The following is a 22,514-nucleotide window of genomic DNA, read 5'->3' as shown; positions in this document are numbered from 1 at the left end:
ACACAGGACAGACACTCTACCATTGAGCCTCGAGAACATGTTGATAAGAGAGTAAAAAAAGTGTTTAAGTGTAGAGAATTTCTTATCAGTTGGGGTGAAAAGCAACTATTTTGAGGTGTTGAAAAAAGTGGGCAAAAGTGGGCAACAGTGGGAAAGTGAGTGGGGCGGACTGAGTTCACCAAAATCTGAGAGTGTGAAAATCGTGGATTTTGCTAAGAATATTATATGAAAAAAAATAATTAGGGCAAAAGAATTGAAAAAACAGCAAAATAAAAATTTGAAAAAAGTGGGCGAAAAGCTGCGCCAGAAAGGACAATTCTATACTACTGATTTTTCTCTGCGAATATTAGGATAAATTACAAATTTGATGTTAATAGTAGAAATGTCAGGAAACAAAAATTTTGAACTCGAATATCGGAAAGGAAATCATCAGTTGTCATCTCTGGGCCACAATTGATTTGAAAAATACAAAATAAATACGAAAAGACGAATATTCCAACTTGGATATTGTAATAGTTCCAAAACAGATAGATGGGTGGGAGATAAACGCTGGTGGCCGTGGTGGAAGGTCTCATAACAGTAAGCACAGTAATCTGAAAAATGCTTTTGTCTGTATTTTTTGATTGATTAGCCAATTTCACTGGTTCACCGCTTCTAATATTCAACTTTTTTTTTTCATAATCTACACTATGTTTTGTTCTCATGTTCATAACTTTCAAAAAAGGTTCGTAAAAGTTTTCTATTGTTCATCCTCCAAAAATATATATTTAACGGACCATATACTCCTCTTAGTCAATACAACATCTCCTATCCTTTTGTTTCAAATGTGTCCCTTTGAAGGGCTTCGAATTGTTCAATTCAGCAAAAACATTTGTGAAAATATCCCGATGTGATGTTCTTTATGAACCAACTGTTCTTCTTTCTCGAGCCTTTTCTAACATTATCTGAAATGTTTACATGAGAAATTTTAATATCGTGTGGGAAATCATTGGTGTGGAACGAGTTGAATCCTGAAAATCATGTAAACAAGTTGAGATGATTTCATTATTTTTCGTTGTTGATCTGTAGAAAAAATCATCAGAAATTCCGGTTATTCTCTACCGGCATTTGAAAATTTGGGAAGACTTCCAAGTATCAAATGATCTTGAGTCATGCTTTTTTGTTGCCAGAAATTGGAGAGTTCGAAAATTCAGAAATCCCTGCAAACTCTAATTCAGCACGTCCTAATCGGACTCGTCACAACCTTATAAACATATGTGAGGTATATCAATTTTCTTGAAACTGATAACAATAGGATAACACTATTATTCTGATTCCACACAGCGAACATCCGGAAACCTGAAAACAAGTGATGCAGGCAGATTATCTGGTGTTTCAATTTATAGTCAAAAATGAAGAAAATCGACAAGTAAAACTTTTTAGTAGAAAAATATCGAAAAAAAATTGTCCAGTAAAATTGGTGCTTTGGAAATTTTTGGCTCAATCTCAAAATAAAGATCCTACTTGGGAATGAAACATTTACAGAAAAAAAAATTGAAAATTAGAATTTCGCAGTATGATCCGGATGTCCCATTGGAAAGAAAACATGGTTTACTAATTTCAGACTATAAGAGTGAACAAACAAAACTCATTTCTGTTGAAATTTCAATGAAAATCTTTTTTTGATTTATTGGATCAGTGATTTATAATGTCTCCAAGCCAGAGATGTCAGGAACTCCGACTTCCTACTCCCGACTTCCGGGCATTTTTTCACTTCCGACTTCCGACTTCCTAGTTCGAAAATTTACTTCCGAATTCCTACTTCCGACTTCCGGAAAATCAGTTTTACTTCCGGCTTCAGACTCTCAAATTCCGCCAACGAATTTTTGCAAAAAATGTTGCGAAATTTTTTCATTTTTGACCAGAAAAATCAAAAAATGTTCAAAATTAGCTCAATACCATAATTTATGTTCCGAAAGAACTGTAAGCAATTAAAACATTTGAAAATTTGGCAGTTTACTTCCGAATTCCGACTTCCTACAACCTACTTTTGGGTGTTTCACACTTTCGACTTCCGACTTCTGACTTCCTAGTTCAAAATTTTTACTTCCGACATCATACTTCGGACTTCCGAAAGTGAAATTTTACTTCCGACTTCCGAGTGCAAAAATTTTACTTCCTGACATCTCTGGTCCAAGCATCATGGTCCAGTCGTCGTTTTTTTTTGAGTTCGGGTCATTTATCCACATTAATCGAAGCCATAATTATTCTTTTTTCACATAGCAATTGAAACATTTAATGTTTCAGATCTGTTCATGAAAATAAAAACTGTTCAAAAATCTCCAGCTTTCTTTTTTTGAAAATTTTTTAAAATCTTTCTTCTGTGCTTTATTGTTTGGAGGAGATCCGGCGCAACGTATCACACGTTTCTATTGCATTATAATCTAATTCTCCATGGCCTTATCAACACCTGTGAAATACGAATAACAAATATTCTGAAACTGCCAACAATGGGATATTGAGATTTTAGTAAGAATCCATGTGTCAGTTGAAACCTTGAAATCCTTTTAAACATTTACTAATCTTTTGTAGTTCTCCGAAAAAAAAACCAAAAATACATTTGTATCTGACAGGATTTGTCATCAAAAAAAAAAATCACATTTTCGTCCCGTGACGTTGGTACGCCAGCACAGAAAAATCGTCGGGGCATGATAGTCAAAAATAAATGAGAATAGACCGTACGATTTAAATACGACACGAGCAAGAAATAAAATGAAGAAAATAGTGTAATTGTGAAAGAGGGAAATGATTTGAGAAAATCAGAAAGTTCGAATTTTTTCAACGTTCAGAATTGTTGGATTCCGAAAATTTTCAAAATACCTTTTCAGAATGTCGAAACTACGGAAAATTCCGTTTTTTTTTTGAGAGTGGAAGTTGGGAATACTTCGACTTGAAAATTACGTTTTTGTCATTTGTCTTTGTGAAAATATAGTTAATATTACTGTTGTTTCAATGCAGGTTGCGGCCGAAAATTTATTTAAAATCGCATCGCCGGTTGAGCAGCGAAAATCTTACGTTATTTTTCAAATCAACGCATGCGTCTTTAAACCGTACCTTACAAGTATTTAGTTTTGGGAACATAAATGACTGTTTTTGTATCTTACAAGGGATATTAATTATAAGAACAACAATTGACACAAACGAGCAAGAAATTGAGGGAAAACTGTATAAATTAAAATACTTGTAAGGTACGGTTCAAAGGCGCATGTATTAATTTGAAAAATACCGTAAGGTTTTTGCTGCTCGACCGACGATGCGATTTTAAATAATATTTTGGCCGCAACGTGCATTGAAAATAAACAAAAGTAACACTTATACAACTTATTTTCTGAAGTTTTCATTTCCTGTTCTTGAGTTTCAAGGCTTTCTTTGTTGGAATGATTTGATCAATAAAAGGTTTGACTTGGTTTCACTGGTTTCACAAAAACTTGCATTGTTTCCATTCTGAAGACACATTTGAATTTTTTTTGTTTTCAATGAAAATATAAGAATGAAATGAACGTTCTCATTTTTTAGATTTCCATGAACTAACATCTGTAAAATATTTTACTGAACCACGCTATGTGTTTTTAACGCAGAATCGCTCATACCAAATCCTACAGATTGCTCTGTTACAAAACCTCACTATAAGCAATTTTTGAGATCAATTATTTCAGTATATGGAAAATATCTGAAATTGGTAAACTTATAAAAAGTTGGTAACTTGACATCTTTTCAATATTTTTCAAAAAAAAAACTGAGATAATTGAGCTTAAAGAGTTTTAGGTTAAGTTTGTATTAGAGCGTTTACGATGACAGAGTAGTTTCATGTGTCTTTCACAGAGTAGCTTCACGTGTCTTCTTACCACGCCATCACTAGAACCCTCTATTTCTAGTACAGGTAATAATGAAAAACTCCAATTTTAGATTATTCATCCATTTGATTCTGAAGCATATCAGAATTTTATTTCATCTCTTTTATTCCGATGATGTTGTTTGATCTTGTGGTATGGGCGGAGCAATACAAAGTATGTATTCGAGATCTGAAAATGGGCGGAGACATGAAGAAAAAAAAGTCAAGCAGTTTTCTGAAAGAAAAATGGGCGGAGTTCATCCGTATAAAAGGGCTGGCTGGAAGCTTCTTATCATACCTCTGTCGTTCAACTGACATCGTTCATCACCTCTCCCCTACCTCTCGTTCTACCTCTTGAAGATGCTCATCTTCAAACTCGCCATCATCTCAATGCTTGGAGCCGTCGCCATGGGGCTATCGTGCCACTCCCTCGACCGCTACACCAACGTCGTTGATGTCAAACACCATCAGCGCTTCTGCTACAGTATTTATAATCCGGCCGAGTCTTCATCGGCACACGGCGGACAGTCCATCCACCCATCCCGTGCTGCAAAAATGTGGCATGTCACCAGCAACAAGGACTGCGAACTCCAGGTTTGTTGACCAGAAATTAAAATAAAATCTTAATTGTAAATATTTGCAGAAGATGAACGCATTCGGAGAGAAGTACAACGTCTACGTCTGCACTTGTTTTGCAAACATGTGCAATTATCCGTTCAGCTATTATGAGTTCAAGGCCCGCAACTACACCATCGCCCCGGACTACTACAACCTCGTCAATGGAGCTCTCCTCTAAACTCAACCTGCAACGTTTCCGGTGACGCTCGACTCAACACTTCTTCATCTTCTTCAAACATCTTCTTCATCTTTTTAAACACAACCCGATTCTGATTAATCTCATTCCTTATCTCCTTTTTATTCAATTTTTTGTATTTTTTTCTGGAATCGTGAATAAAATAAATCTGTTGAGCAGCAAATGTCTGAATGAAGCGTTTCAGGAAAAACAGTTCTCCGGTGTCCTCGGTTTTCAAAGTTTTTTCTCGGCCTTCTCCGCGGTTCTTCTTTGAATGTTGTCTTGTTCTGCTCCTCGGATATTAAGTTGAATAAAGGTGGAACACGATCCTTTTCCTGGTTTCTGTTCTTTTCTGTGAGCTGATTCCGGAATTCAACTAACTTCTACAAAAATAAACACTTGAAAAATGTTTTCAGAAACATCCGCTTTCCTCTCCATTGAAAGCGCTTAGGTATCGGGGGATACCTTTTTTCTACACACTAGACAAAAAATCGCAGCGGGCGGTAGGCTTATCAACACCATTTATGTCAGAAGTTTTGGCTTCCGACTTCAACTTCCGCCTTCCGAAAAAATTTTTTTTGGCCCGGCCCGGTCGACCCGGGTAGCTGATTTTTGGAAAAATTTTAATAAAAATTCATGGAATCTCACATGGAAAAGAACTTCCTGGAATAATCCACTCTTTTCAAAGTATCGGACCTTTGAAAATTATCCAAAATTTAATGAAAACTTCGAAAACTTACAAAAAAGCAGAGTTTGGAAATTTCAGAACCTGACCCGGGCCGGAGAATTTTCAAGTTTGGCTCGGCCCGGCCCGGCCCGTGACAAGTATGGAAAATAGTATGAAAATTCAGTAACTGGCCCTGCCAGGATGACTGAAAGCTAACCATGCGTATGCTGGTTTAAGCTTTCAAGGGGGACACAATTCATAAAATCAGTGTTCGAAGATTACAGAGAGCCACCTTTTTGAGTGGAGAATGATTAAATATTGTAGAATAATTCCTGAAAAGAAATAAAAACATAAAAAGTATCAAATATTGACCAGTTTAAATTGCGAAACGATCTGAGAAAGGGCCTGAAAGATAACTAATACATCCGATCCTAGTTGAAATCTCTAGTGACTTCCAACTTCCAGAAATGACAATGAATAGACAAAAAGGGACGTGGTGACATAAAATTGATATTTCTTAACCTAGACATGAATAATAATGGATAATAACAAATCTTTTTCTGAACATCTGACAGCTTTTAGTTGATATTTTAAACAACCATACCTTAATAAGAGTTCATGGATATGAAATAGGTTTATTCTCTAATCTTAGGTTTGGTTTAGGGGAAAAGGGCGACTTGTGCCCTGTACAAAAGAATAAGGTGTAATCGTGACTTTAGGGTTACATGAATGGGCTTATATACAAACGGGGAATAAATGGAATTTGGGGCGGGATTACAGAAATGCTGACAAATAGATAATGGAAAATGAGGAATTTAATAAGAGATGGTGTAGATCTTGGAGAGCCGCTGCCTAGAGCTTCTGCAGCCGTGGGGGCGATGGGAATCGTCATTGGAATTCGGGATGATTCAGGGTTTAGAGACTGTAGAGGGACTGGAGGATTGGGAATCTCTATCTTGATCTCTTAGAGCCAATATGTCACATGTAAGAATGGTATTTCATGACTCTTGGGGCAAAGTCCAGAGAGAAAGGCACGTCGTGGCGCTAAGGAATCAGACTAGAAACAGTAGAACCGATTACATGGGAAACCGAGTAATAAGGGTCTTGCAGACCCTTACACCTTATACAGAATCGTACCTGAATGAGGTACTATTTGTTCAAAAAAGGTTAAAGACTCTCTAATAATATTTACAAAGTTATCATTACTAATAACATTCACCAGATTCCGTATGTGCGTGTGTATGTGTGTGTGTTCCCACTCAAAGTTAACCGATAGAGCTGAAACCTGGACAGATAGATCAGAAATGTGTCTAATTAGATGCCCCAACTTTCCGTTGAGGATCAGGAAGGAGAGCGAGTGGGGAAAAGGCGAGGAAAACCCACACACGTGTACACAATTTCTACAACTTTTGCTGTGGTAACCCATGGTATAGCCGTAAACGCGCTTCACTTTAGCGCGCTGTGCGGGTTCGAGTCCGACAGTTATCGAATTTCTTTTTGGTTGTTTGAACAAAGGGAAGAAGTGAAAGAGAATGTGTGCGATAGATTTTTTCATCGGTTTGAACACTTCGGTAAAAGGCATTTCAATATTTTATCACATATATATTCGTTTCAGATTGATAGAAAAATTTAGTGAAATTGCAAACTTATTCAGATTTTTCCGAGTCACCATTTACCCAGAAGTTTTTTTTTCAAATTTCTAAGAATGAGCAAACATGTTTTTAAGATTAAGTATGCGTTTTCAGAAAAAACCGTGTTATTTTGAATTTAGGAAAAAATAATTTTCTAACTCTTCGTTGGACTCTGGAATTTTGATGTTTTCAATTTCCCAATTACTGAGATCCTAAAAATCCGAACTTGAAAATTTCCAAATTTTCGATTTACTAAATTTCTGAGTCTCAGGATTACTAGATTTTCAAGTTAGTTTTATGGGATTGTTAGTTCGAAAACTTTCAAACTTACAATTTCCTGGGTTTGGAGAAAAAGTCAGAAGCCCGGAAATCCGGAAATGCGGAAATGCGGAAATCCAGCAGCTCGTTAAGTGGAAGTTCGGGAAGTTCGGAAATTTCAGAAAATCTATTCTCTCATATTTGAGATGGGAAAATTTTAGTTTACTGAAATTTCAAATCTAAATCTCTAAGTTTGAACTCAATTTCTTAGCTTCCGACCTTCTTCACTTCATAATTTTTGAAATTATCAATTTAAGAAAATCAGAAGTTTAGACACTTAAAATTCCGAAAGTTCAGAAATAAGAAAAGTTGAAAACTTGAGAGTTCAGCAATTCAGGATTTCAGAAGTTGAGTTCTGAGTTTCCAAATTTTCGAAACTTAGAATTTCGACGGCTTTTTTCATTCATAAAGTTTTTTCGAAGATTAGAAAAAAATTGAAGAGTCATAAAACCGGAAATCCGGGAGATTCAGAAATGAACTGAAGTCGAACTTGAAAATTTTCAATTTTCAGAACCTTCGAGGTTTTGCAGAGATTAAAGTAAAGACTTTCTCAATTTCCCAATTTCCGATTTTTTTATCCTGAATTTTCGAAAAATCTCTGAACTTCCAAATGTATTTTAAAACTATGAGTTGTTCGAATATCTTGATTTCAGAAATGTTAACTTAAAAAATTTTTGAATTTCTGTTTTAGGAATTTCTGAAACTCTGAACTTCCAAACTTCCAGATTTCCAAATATAGCCTTGAAAAAAACTTTGAGAAAAATATTCCGGAAAAGTTAAGAAATTTGTTTATGAGATTACGAGAACTGTAACCGGAGGCCAGGAGGTTGAGCCCCGAAGGGGCGTAAACCGACTGAGATTTCACATTCGTGATCGTTTTTTAAATTTGTTCCAGATTTTCGGAAAAAATCACAAAAATCAGAAATTATCCGATACGTGAATTTTCAGGCTAGTGATGCATTTTTATAATTTTATTTTGATTCAATTGATTTAGTAGGAATATTGAAAAGTATAATTTATTAGAAATATTTTCTGTTAGAATACATTTTGAAATTTTTTATAATTACATAATGAAGTCAAGTGCTCAAATTAATGTTAAACATCTTCATCATTTCCAATTTTGCTTATTAAAAAAAAAATTTTAGCAACTGTTACTTTGACAATACAAATATTTTGGTATACGCTCGGTCACAAATGTACACTTTCAAACAAAAATTCAAATTACATCCGTCACAATTCTTCGGTATATAGTTTGTGGAGAACACAGCTTGAAAATTACGGTCATTGCCTGCACATCTTCAAAATTTTTGTTGATGACGTGGAATAAGGATAAAAGATCCGTGAACCTTGATGGTCCATTTTTCCCGTATGCCAGGTTACAGTATTCCAGAAGAGCTGATGTATACGCATTCTGTTGTCGACAATCACATCTTGATCTGTTCCGGTTATCAGAAGCGCTGAAATAAAGAATTCCCTTGTGCTTTTTTTTGGTCTCAAAAAAACTTACCTGGGTTGCAGAAAAGTATCACATTGCACAAAACAAATTCTTCATTTGTCAATCTCAGTTCAATCATTTTTGCAACTAGAAGACTTCTAATTCGTTTCAGGAATTCCAGAGAAAATTGTTTGAATCTGTAAAGAAAGAGTTTTTACTGATCACATTGAGCTTAAATTTTGTTTTCTGAACTCTTGATAAGTTTAGCATGACGCAAAACCAGGAAGAAAAATTAGAGAGGTGTTTAGGAATGTGATCCTGTGGTAAAAATAACTTCTAAATGTGATCATACAAAAAGGTTTTTAATGAGATAAAAAAAAGATTGGTGCGAAGAAAAAAGAAACACGAAACAACACAAACAAAGATCACTTTAGGCCTGTTTTTCTGGTTTTCTGGTTTTCAGAATATATCAAAAAGCCGACAGCCATGTTGAATGTTCAATATTTAAACATATGGGGACAAGTTTTTTACAGGTCTAACGGCATGCGACTCTGATCTGAATGATTTTTTAATTAAATTCTGCCAACCACTAACACTAATATTCAGTTTTCACTTCTCCCGTTTTAACTAAAAATTATTTTTATTTGATTTTTATAGGTTATCATGCAACAGTAAGTATAAAAAAAAATACCCAAAAAAAAATAAAACGAATAAAATAAACTTACTTCATAATTTCATCCGGATAAACATCCTTCCCGTCAACAGTCATCAGCTTATCTCGCTTCTCCTTCACTGCTCTCATAGCACTGGCAAATAACGATGCTTTGACGCAGAAACTGCTTATAAGAATTTTCTGAAAAAATCCTCGGGTTATTTCGTTTTCGTTACGAATTCTCACCTTATCTTTTGTTTGCAAACGCTCATCTGCCATAAAATCTAACGACATGAAAAATTCGATAGAGGTGTAAATCCCAAAAAAGGACCAGTCATGGCTAGTCAAGTTTTGAACTCTCTGGAAATTTTTTGGAGTTTATAGGAAATGCGGAAAAATTCACGAAGAAATATTGGATCGCAAAATCTGGTTATTCAATTTGATCAAAATCAAAAACATTAAACAAAGAATTCGCTGCTCACTTACCCTTGCCTTCAATTTCATTCTTCTATTCTCCAAGACCTGAACCAATGAGAAATTCTCATCTGTGAACTGTGTTTTCATTTGTTTACTTCTCCTGGCATCCAAAAACAACAGTACTCCAAGAATGTTAGTCACATCAATTTTTTGATCCGTGTCCTTCAAATCCATAAAATTGGGTTGAAAAGTCATTCCCGAATCTTGGCACAATTTAAATCGGCATCCTTTGCAAGTTGTTGTTTTTTCCTTCGGTGTACATGCCCCACCCTTCTTGCACTGGTAATCTCGATTGAGGGTCACGACGCGTCGAAAAAACATTTTACAAGCGTCACAGGAAAGGACACCATAATTGTGACTGAATGCTGGACGTTTGCATATTACACACTTTCGGAAGGAGTTTTCCATGGGAACGAGTGTGGTTTTAGAACATGTTGGAAAAACTGAATTTGTCGGGGACTGAGATGTCTTCGAACAAGAGGGAGACGTGTCAGGAAAAACAAAGGAAAATAGAGAATTGAAAGATCTGGGGCTCGAAGGGGCTCCTGAAAAGGGGAGAAAGCTGGAATTGACGAAAGATGTTGAATAGTCAGTATATGGAGATGGTTCCGAGATAAGTGAATATTCAGATAAGGCTGGAGAGATGTCGCCCATTTGGTCAAATAAATCTTTGGCAATCTTGGCTTGACAAGCAAAACACCTTCAGGAAAATCAGATTAGGCTAGAGTGTAGAGAATGAGTGGACTCCTGCCAGGACTCCAGCAAACCAGATAGAGAAAGCAGGTGGTTTACAAGTAAGTATCTGGAATGAGATATTTTTGGAGTGTTGCTGCCAAAAAATAAAAAGGCAAAAGAGAAAAAAATTAACGGCAAAATCTGTATCAAGAATACTCCAAGAGCTGTTGACCCCAAATTTCAAAAGCTCAAAAATTTTTATAATACAGAATATGAATTAAAGCCGAAAAAAACTGAAAAATGAAAAAGAAGTAATGAATGGGAATCAAAACCTCGATTACTACAATTATGATCTTTTTGCATTTTTTGTTTGTTTGAAAATTTTCGATAAATTCTGATTTCGAAAATCGGCCGTTGTTTTTCTCAAAATATTATTTTTATCGGACAAAAAAGTTTCAGAACCTTGAAACAATTTTTGTGATATTATCTCTGAAGCTAAAAAAGGAAAAAAAAGTCTCAGAGTATGATTCCTGATTTTAAAAGAATAGACCCTTTTTGAAATAATTTTTTACAGAAACATGTTTTTGAAAATTAAGCAAATTAGGTTTTCGTAATTCAAATGTTTGTATGAAAAATAATATACAGAGAGTTACGATTACTCCACAATCTGTCAACGCTGTATATGTCAGAAATCTAACAAAATTTTGTTCAGTGAGGATTATCATTCTTATCTACGATGATACTCTTGGATGATCTTGTTTTTGGTCTCGTCTAATGACATTTTTGTCAGAAGGCAAAAATCATACGTCTAACAAATTTCGGAATGCTTTGGATACCTAAATTCATATTCTAATTAACGAAGATATTCCCCAAAATCAAAATAAAAAAATTCCAAAGGCGAAAGAAAAAGAAAAAAATTGGAAAACGAATTTAAAAAAAATTGTTCAATTAACCGGGAAATTGTATTATAAAACACTGGAAGTTGATCTAAATAACTATATTTGTCACAATATGAATTTTCTTGGGTGGTGGTTGATCTGATTTTGAGCTATCCATAAAGAACCAGGAATCCAAATTTTTGTTGTTTGTGCTCGAAATAAGATTATTCATTTTGAATTAGCTTGAATTAGTGTACGTTTCTATTTTTGATCTAGCAATCTCAAAATTGGCAAAAATTATACAAAAGTTTTAAATATTTTTAAAGTTGTGAAACACACTATTTTCTGAAAAATTAATTTAAAAACACTTCTACTGGCAAAGTTGTACAAAATAAAAATTGGAATGCTAAAATTTTCTATTTCGAATTTAGTCAACTTAGAACGCTCGAATAAGAAAGACAAATTGCTCATTTTATTTTTGGTAAATAAAATTTTGACAAGCTCGCCTTAAGAAGTATTATATGATCCAAGGGTTTCTTGACTACGTGCAAACCACCTAAATAAAATTGGATTAGGCTAGAGTGTAGAGAAGGAATGAACTTTAGTGAGAATCGTGTGAAGAATAGAGTGCGCAGGTGATTCAGAACAAAGTATCTGAAATGAGCTATTTTGAGTGTTTGGCTGTTAAGAAGAAAAAGAAGAAAATCCAGAAAATTTTTTTAGATAGCATATGAGGTCAGAAAGAAAAAATACTCAATTAAAAAGAAAAAGTAATGAATGCGATTCACAATCTCAATGACTACAATCAAAATCTGTTTTTGCACATCTTGCTAGTCTAGTTTTTAGAGAAATTCATTTTCGGTTGCTGTTGTATTTTCAAAAAAAAATTATCGGATAATGAAACAATTTGAAAATTGAAATGGTTTTTATGATATACTCACTAAAACATCAGGAAATTTTACAAAATGATTTTTAGGCCTATCTATGTGCTTCCTACAAACAATTGGGATCAAATCTCCAAAATTGAAATTTTTGAAAATTTTGTTTTTTTCGTGATTAACTTAAATTTTCATCTTGTGGCTGACTGGAAATGTGAATTATAGAGTATTTTCTTGAACATGCGAAATATTTTTAAATACTTTAAACATCTTCTGAGGCCATATTCATAAGCATTTTTCATAAAAAATGCACTTTTTCTCAAAAATTCAACTTTATTATTTTCCAATAGGAAAATGGCAGCGAGTTTCTGAATATTTCGTATGGTATTCTCTTAAGATTTTAAGATGATTGGTATTATTATTTGAAGAATTTTGGTTCATTGGTAAGAGTATTAGTTCTTTGTTTCTCTCTTTCTCTCAATATCAGGGTCCTCTGGACAAAAAGGCCACGTCCGGGATGAACAAGATTTTTAGGCTCCTACAGGGTCTGAAAAAAGTGACAAGCATTATAAGAGCAGGGATGTTTGGAATTGTCTTTTCAAAATTTTTAGATATGTCGAAATTTCGCAGTCTTAAAATTTTTGAATATCGAAATCTCAGAATTTTGCGATTGCTAATCAAACAGAATTTTGAAATATTCCGGTTTTTAAAAATTCAGCATTTCGGAATTTTCGAAATCCTACTTTTCCATCACAAATGCGAGAAAAATTGACAAACTAATTTCGAAAACGCAGAATCTACTTCTTACTAAGGAAACTTTTCTGTGTGTGTGTCTGCGTGTGTGTGTGTGTGTGTGTGTGTGTCCGTCTCGGACATTAACTTGAATAACTCAAAGGGGCGTGGGACTCCTATAGTGGTGTGTGGTATGTAGTCATGGACTGCCGAGCGCTGACAAAAGGAGAATTCAGATATTGTAGCCCCTTCCCTATATTTTGAGTCATCTAAAACCAAAAAGTCAGAAATAGAGAAAAAGGTGGGTATTCTAAGCACCAGATATTTAGAAATCTCGACAATAAGAAATCAGAAAATCCAGGGAAACAAAAAAATCGATTACTGAAAATATCCTGAATTTCAAAATATTAGGAATTGAATTATTCCGGATTTTAAAACTTCAAAAGTTTAGTCATCCAAATTCAAAAGTTCGGAAAAACTGAATGATTTAAGAAACCCCAGAATTGGTAAATCTTAGTTCAAATTTCGAGACATTAGAAATTTGGAAAATTGTCGATTAGGAATAAAATTTGAAAATAAAAATACTCGGAAAGTGGGAAACTTTTGTAATTAAGAATTCAAGTGCAAGATACAGTTACCAGAAGCCAGGAGGTTGAGCCCCCGGCAGGGAGCTCAAACCGACTGGCATTTACTATTTTCGAACGAGGTAAAAATATACATATCGAGCTCGCTTTTTTCCAATGATAGGGAAACTTTATAGAAACCGCAAATCCATCTTAGCAACTCTATGCAGAACTTGATTTCTTGGATGGCGGTCAATCTGATTTCATGCGTTATCCATAAAGAAACAGAAATCTAAATTTTCATAGTTTGTGTTCAACACAAGATTATGTACTTCGAATTAACTTGAACTAGTAGAAATTGCTAATCCGCACGTTTTTTGATCTGTCAATGTAACAATTATGTGCGCGTTAAATCAGATTGTTTTTCGGGGAAAACTGCAAAAAAAAGGTTTTTAAATTTATTGTTAGTTAAAAATTACATTAAATCATTTTTTCAACTATTTTGAAAACAGCTAAAAAGTTTTTGAAAAATAAAAAAGAACAGAATAACAAGATTTAGAAACCAACAAAAATATTACTAAGACCATTCCGGCTCATCATTTTCGATATTGCAAGGCTCTCGTAACACTTTTGGAACATAAATAATATTTTTCTTCAGCCTTAATGCGGCATTCAGATCTCTCATTATTTTTCTTTGTTTATTTAGATGTTCCGCTATTCCTAAGATTTTCCCGAATCTTCCAGGTCCTTCTATTGGATCTTCATGCATACATAACTGGAACAAAAGTCGTGTTGCATCTAATTGTTGTTTAGAGACAATGGATTGAGCAGATAACGAGAGTCCGGTGAGACCTGAAAATTGATGGTTTTAGTCACTTGTTTTGTTTTTGACATTTAACTTTCAAATTTCCGCGAAAATTCTGTTAAATAGTCGCATAACGTTTAGAGTCGAAATATTCATAAAAACTAGGTTCAGAATAATTTTTATTCTTACTATGTTGCTATTATCCTTGTCAGAGAAAAAAAAGGTTGAGTCGAAGTGTATGCGATGTTTGTAAACAAATATCTGAAAGCGTAAACAACCGGAAACAGTTGAAACGAGTGCGACAGTAACCCGGCGGGAAAATATTAAATTTACTCATTTTTTAGCTTTTCGCATATTTTGCAGCAAATTTCGTCGAATATATTTTAAAACACCGCAAAAAACAATGAAAAACAAACCATATTCGACGAAATTTGCTGCAAAATATGAGACAAACTAAAAAATAGGTAAATTTAACATTTTCCCGCCGGGTTACTGTCGCACTCGTTTCAACTGTTTCCGGTTGTTTACGCTTTCAGATATTTGTTTACAAACATCGCATACACTTCGACTCAACCTTTTTTTTCTCTGACAAGGATAATAAATTAAATTTCCAAAAACATTTATTCTATGATTCAGAATTCGTAGCTGTAAAACTTCAGCCCGTTTCAGAATTTTGGAATTATGAGAATTGAAAGATACTTTTTTTTTTGAAACACCGATTATCTAAAGTCAAGAAAACTAATGATATATAATTTAAAAAAGTAACCTGAAACTCTAATAATTTCGGTAATCTGAAAAATTGTCAAATTGATTTTAAGCTTCTGCAAATTACATAACTATTTTATTTGATTTTTCACCCTTCAGAGAAAAACGTCCGTTTTTCACCTGCAGAACAGAACAAACGAAAAAAAGCACCCAAAAACACGTTTATTGTCATATCAAGGCTGTTTGAAATAGAGTCACGGTTTTTGGTTTGGGTAAATGATGCGGTTTTGGCGGCCTGGCGGCCTTATGAGCTCACTTCTAACGCAGGGGCTGAGGCATTGTTTCTGACAGATATGTAAACGAATTCTTGAGATCAATTTTTCAATAAGGTGGTCATAATTTAATACGTCTATTGCAATGGATCTCTTGGAAAAAATCGTTAATTTTTTATTAGTAAAGACCAGTCGGTTTGAGCCCCCTGACGGGGGCTCAACCTCCTGGCTTCCGTTCATTGTATCTTACACTTGAATTAATAATTTCTGAATTTCTTACTTTTCGAGCGACTCCAAAGTATTTAAATTTTCAAATTTTAGATTTTCTCAATAGGGGTCCATATCTAATTTATGGCTACATCTGATAGAATCCCACCCTGGCTAAGCCACTTGTTTTTTTGGTTATTGAAGACGTATTTTTTCCAATTTTCTAGTAATTTCCATTAAGTCTTATCGGTTCTTAGTGAAAACACGATAACTGAATTCAAATATCCGATTTTCTGAATTTACTAGTTTCCGAGTTTTTTCATGACAGATTTACCAATTTTCGAACATCTGCATTTTCAGAGTTTTTCAAATGTTCGGGTTTTCTGTATTTCGAATACTTATACATCATTTTATCAAAGCCTATAGTTCTAGATTACACTGAAAGTATAGGGAAGAGGTTGCAAGACCTGTATTATTATAGAGAAAAGTAAATATTGAAAAAGTTCTAGACATTTTTGAAATTTTTTGGAATTTTCTAGAATTTTTTGGAACGTTCTAGAATTTTTTGAAATTTTCTGGAATGTTTGGAAAACTTTTGGAATTTTTCGGAAACTTCTGGAAATTTCTGTAAGTTCCCGGATTGTTCTAGAACGTCCTGGAACTTTTTAGAATGACTTGAAATTTTCAGGAGATTTTTCGACACTTTCTTTGTGTTCTGAAGTCTTCCCTTAACTTTCCGGAATTTTTCTGGAATGGTCGGAACTTCCTAGAATGTCCTGTAATGTTCTGGAAGGTTTTTGAGTTTTCTGGAATTTTCTGGAAACTTCTGGAACTTTCTAGAATTTTTTGAGATATTTTTCAAATCATTTTCTAATTATTAATCTTCAAATTTCGACTTATTGGAATTCAATAAACGGATTCGGAAATTTTTAAAATTAAAAATTAAGCAATCAGTAAACTCAAATGTTATAAAATATCAGAATTCATTGGTTTCAAGAAACTAAAACCTCAAAAAAATTCTGTTTGGAAGATAATTATGTTCATTTTTGGAGAAAAAACGGTTTTCCAGAAGTGGAATAATAATTTTTATAAACTCTGAAACAAGGAAAAAAATGTTTGGACATTTCAAAAAATCTTTTATCAGTTTTTTTAAAATTTCTTGAGTATGGAAATATGTGCATAATTGGTACATATTAGGAAAAAAAATAAACTTTTCTAAAAAAATTTTACTCTATATTTGTTTTCGAGAATGTTCATAATGAATACTTTGTGATACGTACAAGCATGGCTGTGGATAACAGTACCGCCGCGGGCTATGGCCGTTCTGTAGACCACTACTTCAAACTATCGAAACAGTTTTTACAACCCATTCCACATTAAAAACTATTTGAAAAACATGCAATTACAAAGCACTACATCATATCGTCATTATTATCATGCGAAAATCAGATTACGGAAAAAAGGACATTCAGAAAACTTTATTCATTGCCTCAAAAACACCGGTTTTTTCTCAAAGTTGATGAAATTGAACACAAATGTAACGGAAATCATACAAACATGTTATTTATTGGGAGTTCTAAATTTCAGTTTTCATATAGGGTAGTCTGTCGGAATCCAAGCGACAAGCTTCCGTTAACACTCCAGAAAAATGAAAATCTGGTTTCCATTTTCTTCGAAGAGTGTGAACCACTCGATGTGTCACATCCTTTTGACGTTCCAGCTTTTCAATGACTGCCAAAATTTTTCCGTATCTTGCTGGTCCTTCCCTAGGATCTCGCATCATACAGACTTGAAGAAGTAGTTTAGCATAAGCCTGTTGCTCCTTTGATAGAATCTCCTGACCGGATGGAGAAAGTCCCGAAAGTGCTGCAATTGGACAAAAATCACAAATACGGATAGAGAAAAAATGACAGGGACGTGTGGGTTAGACAATTGTAAAATAAATAAGAAAGTATTCAACCAAATTTTGACTGCAATCTTTCAAATTTCAATACCTAGGAAGTAACTTCGAAAAACTCCGTGTAGCAGATTTTGGATTTCATTAGATTAGATTGTCAAATATTCAGAAATTCAAAACCAACACGCTTTACATTTAGAACCTCATAGTTTCAGAATACTATAAAACGGAAAGTATCACGTTCCGAGGTTTCAAACACTGTAAAACCTGGCCTTTTTTTGTTGCAAAGTAACTTCAGATAATTTTTTTTATAGTAGCGTTCTTCAATTAAAGTTGCATTTCTAATACAGGTTTAACGGTGTTCTGAAAATATCAGAGTTCAAACCCAAAACTTGAGCTTATTCATGATTCTGGTTGTTGTTTTAGTGGCTCAGCTTTGTTTTTTTTAAATGTAAACAACTAACCATTTTAATGTTTGACATTAAAAAAATACAGATTTTGACAAAACGGTTTTTTCTATCAATTTCAAATTTCCTCAAAACTTTAATGTCAACTGACCTGGATTACAAATCATGATCATGTTCAGCAGCAAATATTCATTTTCAGTGAGATTCAGCTCTAAAAGTGGTTGCATAGGTGATGTCAGCAGGTCCATTATGATATCGTAGCACTCGGCAATTTGGAAAAGCTGATCTGGGAACATTTCTTCTCCATTTGGGGCAAGCACTCTCCCCTTTTTTGCCATGAACGAATCGAATGCAATTGAGAGATGATGGCTTTTAAAAGCCACATTTTTCAGGAGAATCACCTAAAAGTTATTAGTGAAATGTAGCCTTGAAAAAGCTCAAAAAACTAACCCTATCTGAAAGTAGGAGTTCTTCGTAGAAAGACATGGCTTTCACAATCTCGACGATCAGCAAAACACCCAAAGAGCCCCATGGTTTTAATTTTCGTTCTGTTTTCTCCCATTCGATTGGTTGCTAAAACATTTTAAAGGATTTGGAAAAGTTGTGACATTCGTGAGAATGCGTACCGGTCGTTTGTACTTTGATAAATTGGAACCTTCAAGTACCAAATCTAAGAAGCTGGGATCTTCACATATGTTGATTGTAAGGTAAACTTCTCTTCGCGTATGATGAAGGACCAACATCTGTTGAATGAGCCTTGAATCTATATGAGCCTGTGTCACCAGTGGTTTTTGTACTACTGCTACTATCATAGATTTTTTAGCTTGTTGGCGAGGATGGGTATCTGGCCCTGGAGACGGAGATGCGTCAGAGTCGGTCGATTTATGCTGCATTCCAAGTGCAATGCATTTCCTGTACCGACATGCTCGACAGCGAGGGCGGTCTTCTGAAAATAAAAATATTGGAAAATAATTCATCAAATGCAACTTTGCTATGTAGCTTTGAATATTTTCAAGTTGTCAAACTTTTCAAATTAACTGGGAATCTTTTTAAATACTCTTATAATCTTATAATCAAGGTATTTTGAAAATTCGAAAATTCAGAAAATATGAGAATGTTTGAAACTGAAATTTCTTTTTAGATTCGAAAGATAATACTCTACTTCACTCCCTCCCCCTTACAGTGGGGATGTTGGGAACGGAACTCAGAGTTTTTAATTCCAAAAATGCCGATCAATATTATTCCGAAGTTTTTTTGGAATAAATCGGAAAATAATAAAAAACCTTTATGGAATGATGACACCTTCTTGGCCTACGGTATGCCAACAGCGCACTCAAAAAGTTTCTTTGTTGGTCATGGATGGGATTACTCTTAACCATACTTGTAAAATTCCGGGCCTGAGGAAATTTTTGAGGCCCGGGCCCGGCCCGGAAGGCCCGGTATCTAAAAATTATGTATTTTTTAGCCAAATTTTGAGCTCTCAATATAATTTTCTTCATTTTTTTTGTTATTTTGGATTGTTTGTCAGTTTGATCAAAAAATATTTTCAAAAAACTCGAAAAAAATGTTTTGATCGAAAAAAATCACATAAGGGTCTCCCCTTATGTGTTTTTTGAAATTTTCAAAATTTGTGAAATGACAGGCCCGCCGGGCCAAGCCTCCGAAATTAGGAAATCTTAATATTCATGAGCCATTTTTGTTTCATTCACAAAATCCAAAACCTTTTCATTAGTTTTATTCTCACAATCCTTATACAAAACTCTCTTTGGTTTTTATCCACATAGTTTTTATCAGATTTGGAGCATCATTGAGCAACTTCAAATATTTCTCAACTCTTTAAAAGTTCCCACGAAAATCGTCTAAAAACTGAATGTATTCCGTATCCTACATTCTTCAGACTTTGAGAACTAAAATCTAGTAACGCTTCCTATACACATCTGTTTTGACTACAAAAACATGAGAAAATTTTCATGAGGGTCTATAGAGACCACAATTTTTGCTTTTGGAGAAACCGTGATCTCTGTTTGAAACAAATCGGGATAATTTTTCTTGCACTTCCCTGTTCTTGAGAGTTCAGAAACATAATTTCCTTCTTCGCTACTGATTCTTCTGATTTTACAGACAGCGTCAACATTACACTTCTTCACACACATCACTTGTCTGATCAAACGGCTCTCCCCACAAGAAAAACAAATAGTGTATTTAGCACAAATTTCATTTCTCTACACATCATCTTCCTGATCAAACGATTATCCCCTCAGTAGAAATGAAAATCGGGAGCACAAACTCCGTCGAAGAAAATGCACTAGCTGCAGATTAAACCAATAAGGATTATAAATTTTTGGGATTTGATATTATTTTCCCCCGTTGAAGCCTCTCGGGGATTTGAACTTTTGACGAAAATATTTTGAGCCGCCGACTGAATTACGTTATTTGATTAACGTCTGATAACGCAAAATATGTGATACCATAATTTCAAGAGAATGACTAAGGTATGTGTCTCTCATCTTTTAATCTCCAAGAATCTTCAAACTTCCAAAAAGCGGAATTTCAGAATACCCCGAATCTCGAAAACGTATAGTTTCAGAACTTCAGAAACTGAGGTTGAACTTCAGAAACTGAGGTTAACCGTTTTTTATTCGAAACGCATACTGTTTAAAAAAAAGTTTTTAAGGACAAATTTGAATTGAGAATTCGATTTTTGTTTTTTTGAGAGTTAATAATCAAGTTCAAATTTTGTGCTACAATCAATTGGAATACGAGAAACAACTCGTTTTTTTTCCATTGAGCCTAGGCTGAATACTTTCAAAGAACTCAAAAACAGGTGCTTAGTGGCCCTTGCGCATTTAAATGAACAAATAATATTAAACTTAATAGGCAGCAGCTCACAAAAAAAAACTAAAGATTCGCATTGCAGAAGATCAAAGCATACAGTTATCTTGAAATTCTGAAACTTACTCTTGAAATCATCTCCGTCGTAACATCCACCACCACTTTTACAATTTTCGCCAATTCCCTCAACGTTTGCTCTTCGAAAGAACATTTTGCACGCGTTACATGAGACCACCTGCAAACAAAATTATGCATTTACTCATTCTAGTTCTGAAAAGACCGCTCATTGGATCCGATTAGATTCTTTGATGAATTGGAAATCATTTCGATAATTTTACATATTCAAAATCTCAAATTCTATATATTCGATCACTCACGTCATAGTTGTAGCCATAAGCCTTGCCATGACAGATCGCACAAGTTTGCGGCCGATCCAAGTTTGTTGCCATTTTGTCCGATCTGAAAATCGAAAGCGATAATTGTTATCAAGTTGTTTGACGCTTAAACCATGAGCAAGTAAAAATAAGCGGAAAAAAACAAGTGTACTTCACAGCACCAAATTCACAGATTCAATTCTGCCTAGAATATGTATTTTCTAGACACCACTAATCTACCACACATATTCTGAATGAGTTCTTAATGTACCACACGCACACACCTGCTGCTCAAAAAAAGGGCGGAGCTTCAATTGAAAGAGCGAACAAAATTTTTCTGATAAGCATGAAATTGAGTCAGAAGCCGCTCAAGTAAGAGTGATATGAGAATTTTCCAGTGATCTCAAATGTGCCTAACACATCAGCCGTTAGATTTTCCCGGCTTCTTGTTTTCTTGGTCTCAAAAGTGGAAAAAACGAAGAAGAAAAAAGTTGTAACATCACATGTCGAGCACAATGAGTGTATCATGAGGATAGTATTATTTTCATGTATGAATATTTTGTGAGATTTTCATACAAGCAGAAAAGTACAAAATCCAAAAAAAACACCTTTTCAGGCTCATTTTTTTTGCTTCACACGTATTTCTGAACTGCTCAAAGTTGGGAGAGCAGAGGATGAGAATCAGAGAAGATGCGATTAAAAAATCTATTTTTTGGATAGATCTGGCACATTGTTCTCTGGGTGTTTGAGAAAGACGGCAAGAATAGAATTCGAAGCATGGTAGTTCTTAAAAAAAGAAAAACAAGAACAGTTTTTTATGCGAAAAATAGGAATACAGAATGCTAAGGAGATGAAAACAATATTCAACAATTGGCATTGTGTCTTTTTACACGCTCTCCCACAGAACATTTCCGAACTGCAAATTAATTTTTGATCTACAGAAAAAAAAGTTTGGCGCGATCACAATTGCAGGTCTAAAACCATAATTTCAGAATTTTTTATCTGATTTTGTGGAGTTCCAAGATGATTCAAATAATTCTTAAAAAATTAATTAGTGGTTATAGATTCATGTATGGTCCTTTTCCAAAAGAAAAAAGTCAAAAATGGTCATTTTTGAAAGTTTTTTTACAGAAAAAATCAATCTCCTCTTTCAGTTTTTGACATTCCTAGGAGTATAGCTCAAAAAAAAACCGCGATTATTTTCTCTACATTTTCTATGGTCGAATTTTTAATTCGTCTGATAAAACTTTTTTTATAATCAAAAACGTCATGGAATTGCACAAAATCGCATTTTTGCGTTGTTTTTTGATAATAAAAAAAATTTTATCAGACGAATTAAAAATTCATCCATAGAAAATGTAGAGAAAATAATTGCGGTTTTTTTGAGCTATAGAACTCCTAGAAATATCAAAAACTGAAAGAGGAGATAGATTTTTCTGTAAAAA

General features: G+C 34.2%; 4 protein-coding genes across 4 annotated transcripts; 1 reads left to right on the top strand and 3 right to left on the bottom strand.

Moving 5' to 3' along the window:
- Positions 1-4,231: 4,231 nt before the first annotated feature.
- Positions 4,232-4,667, top strand: CBG23761 (the record flags this gene model as incomplete). Its single annotated transcript, XM_002647849.1, has 2 exons — positions 4,232-4,465; positions 4,515-4,667. The coding sequence occupies 2 exons, from the start codon at positions 4,232-4,234 to the stop codon at positions 4,665-4,667; spliced, it is 387 nt and encodes a 128-aa protein (XP_002647895.1).
- Positions 4,668-8,561: 3,894 nt separating this feature from the next.
- Positions 8,562-10,498, bottom strand: Cbr-nhr-157 (the record flags this gene model as incomplete). Its single annotated transcript, XM_002647848.1, has 5 exons — positions 8,562-8,737; positions 8,788-8,912; positions 9,441-9,568; positions 9,614-9,727; positions 9,854-10,498. The coding sequence occupies 5 exons, from the start codon at positions 10,496-10,498 to the stop codon at positions 8,562-8,564; spliced, it is 1,188 nt and encodes a 395-aa protein (XP_002647894.1).
- Positions 10,499-14,147: 3,649 nt separating this feature from the next.
- On the bottom strand, positions 14,148-15,592 carry CBG23759 (the record flags this gene model as incomplete). The annotated part of the gene is made up of 2 exons (XM_002647847.1): positions 14,148-14,422; positions 15,397-15,592. The coding sequence occupies 2 exons, from the start codon at positions 15,590-15,592 to the stop codon at positions 14,148-14,150; spliced, it is 471 nt and encodes a 156-aa protein (XP_002647893.1).
- A 1,543-nt stretch (positions 15,593-17,135) lies between these two features.
- Cbr-nhr-124 lies at positions 17,136-21,144 on the bottom strand (the record flags this gene model as incomplete). The annotated part of the gene is made up of 6 exons (XM_002647846.1): positions 17,136-17,425; positions 18,015-18,264; positions 18,314-18,436; positions 18,490-18,809; positions 20,822-20,930; positions 21,073-21,144. The coding sequence occupies 6 exons, from the start codon at positions 21,142-21,144 to the stop codon at positions 17,136-17,138; spliced, it is 1,164 nt and encodes a 387-aa protein (XP_002647892.1).
- Positions 21,145-22,514: the final 1,370 nt, after the last annotated feature.

Source organism: Caenorhabditis briggsae (genome assembly GCF_000004555.2).
Source record: "Caenorhabditis briggsae AF16 supercontig from assembly CB4, cb25.NA_037, whole genome shotgun sequence".
In the NCBI taxonomy this organism is placed as follows: Eukaryota; Metazoa; Nematoda; class Chromadorea; order Rhabditida; family Rhabditidae; genus Caenorhabditis; species Caenorhabditis briggsae.
The sequence above is the reverse complement of the archived record's forward strand: the minus strand, read 5'-3'. Positions and strand labels throughout refer to the sequence as shown.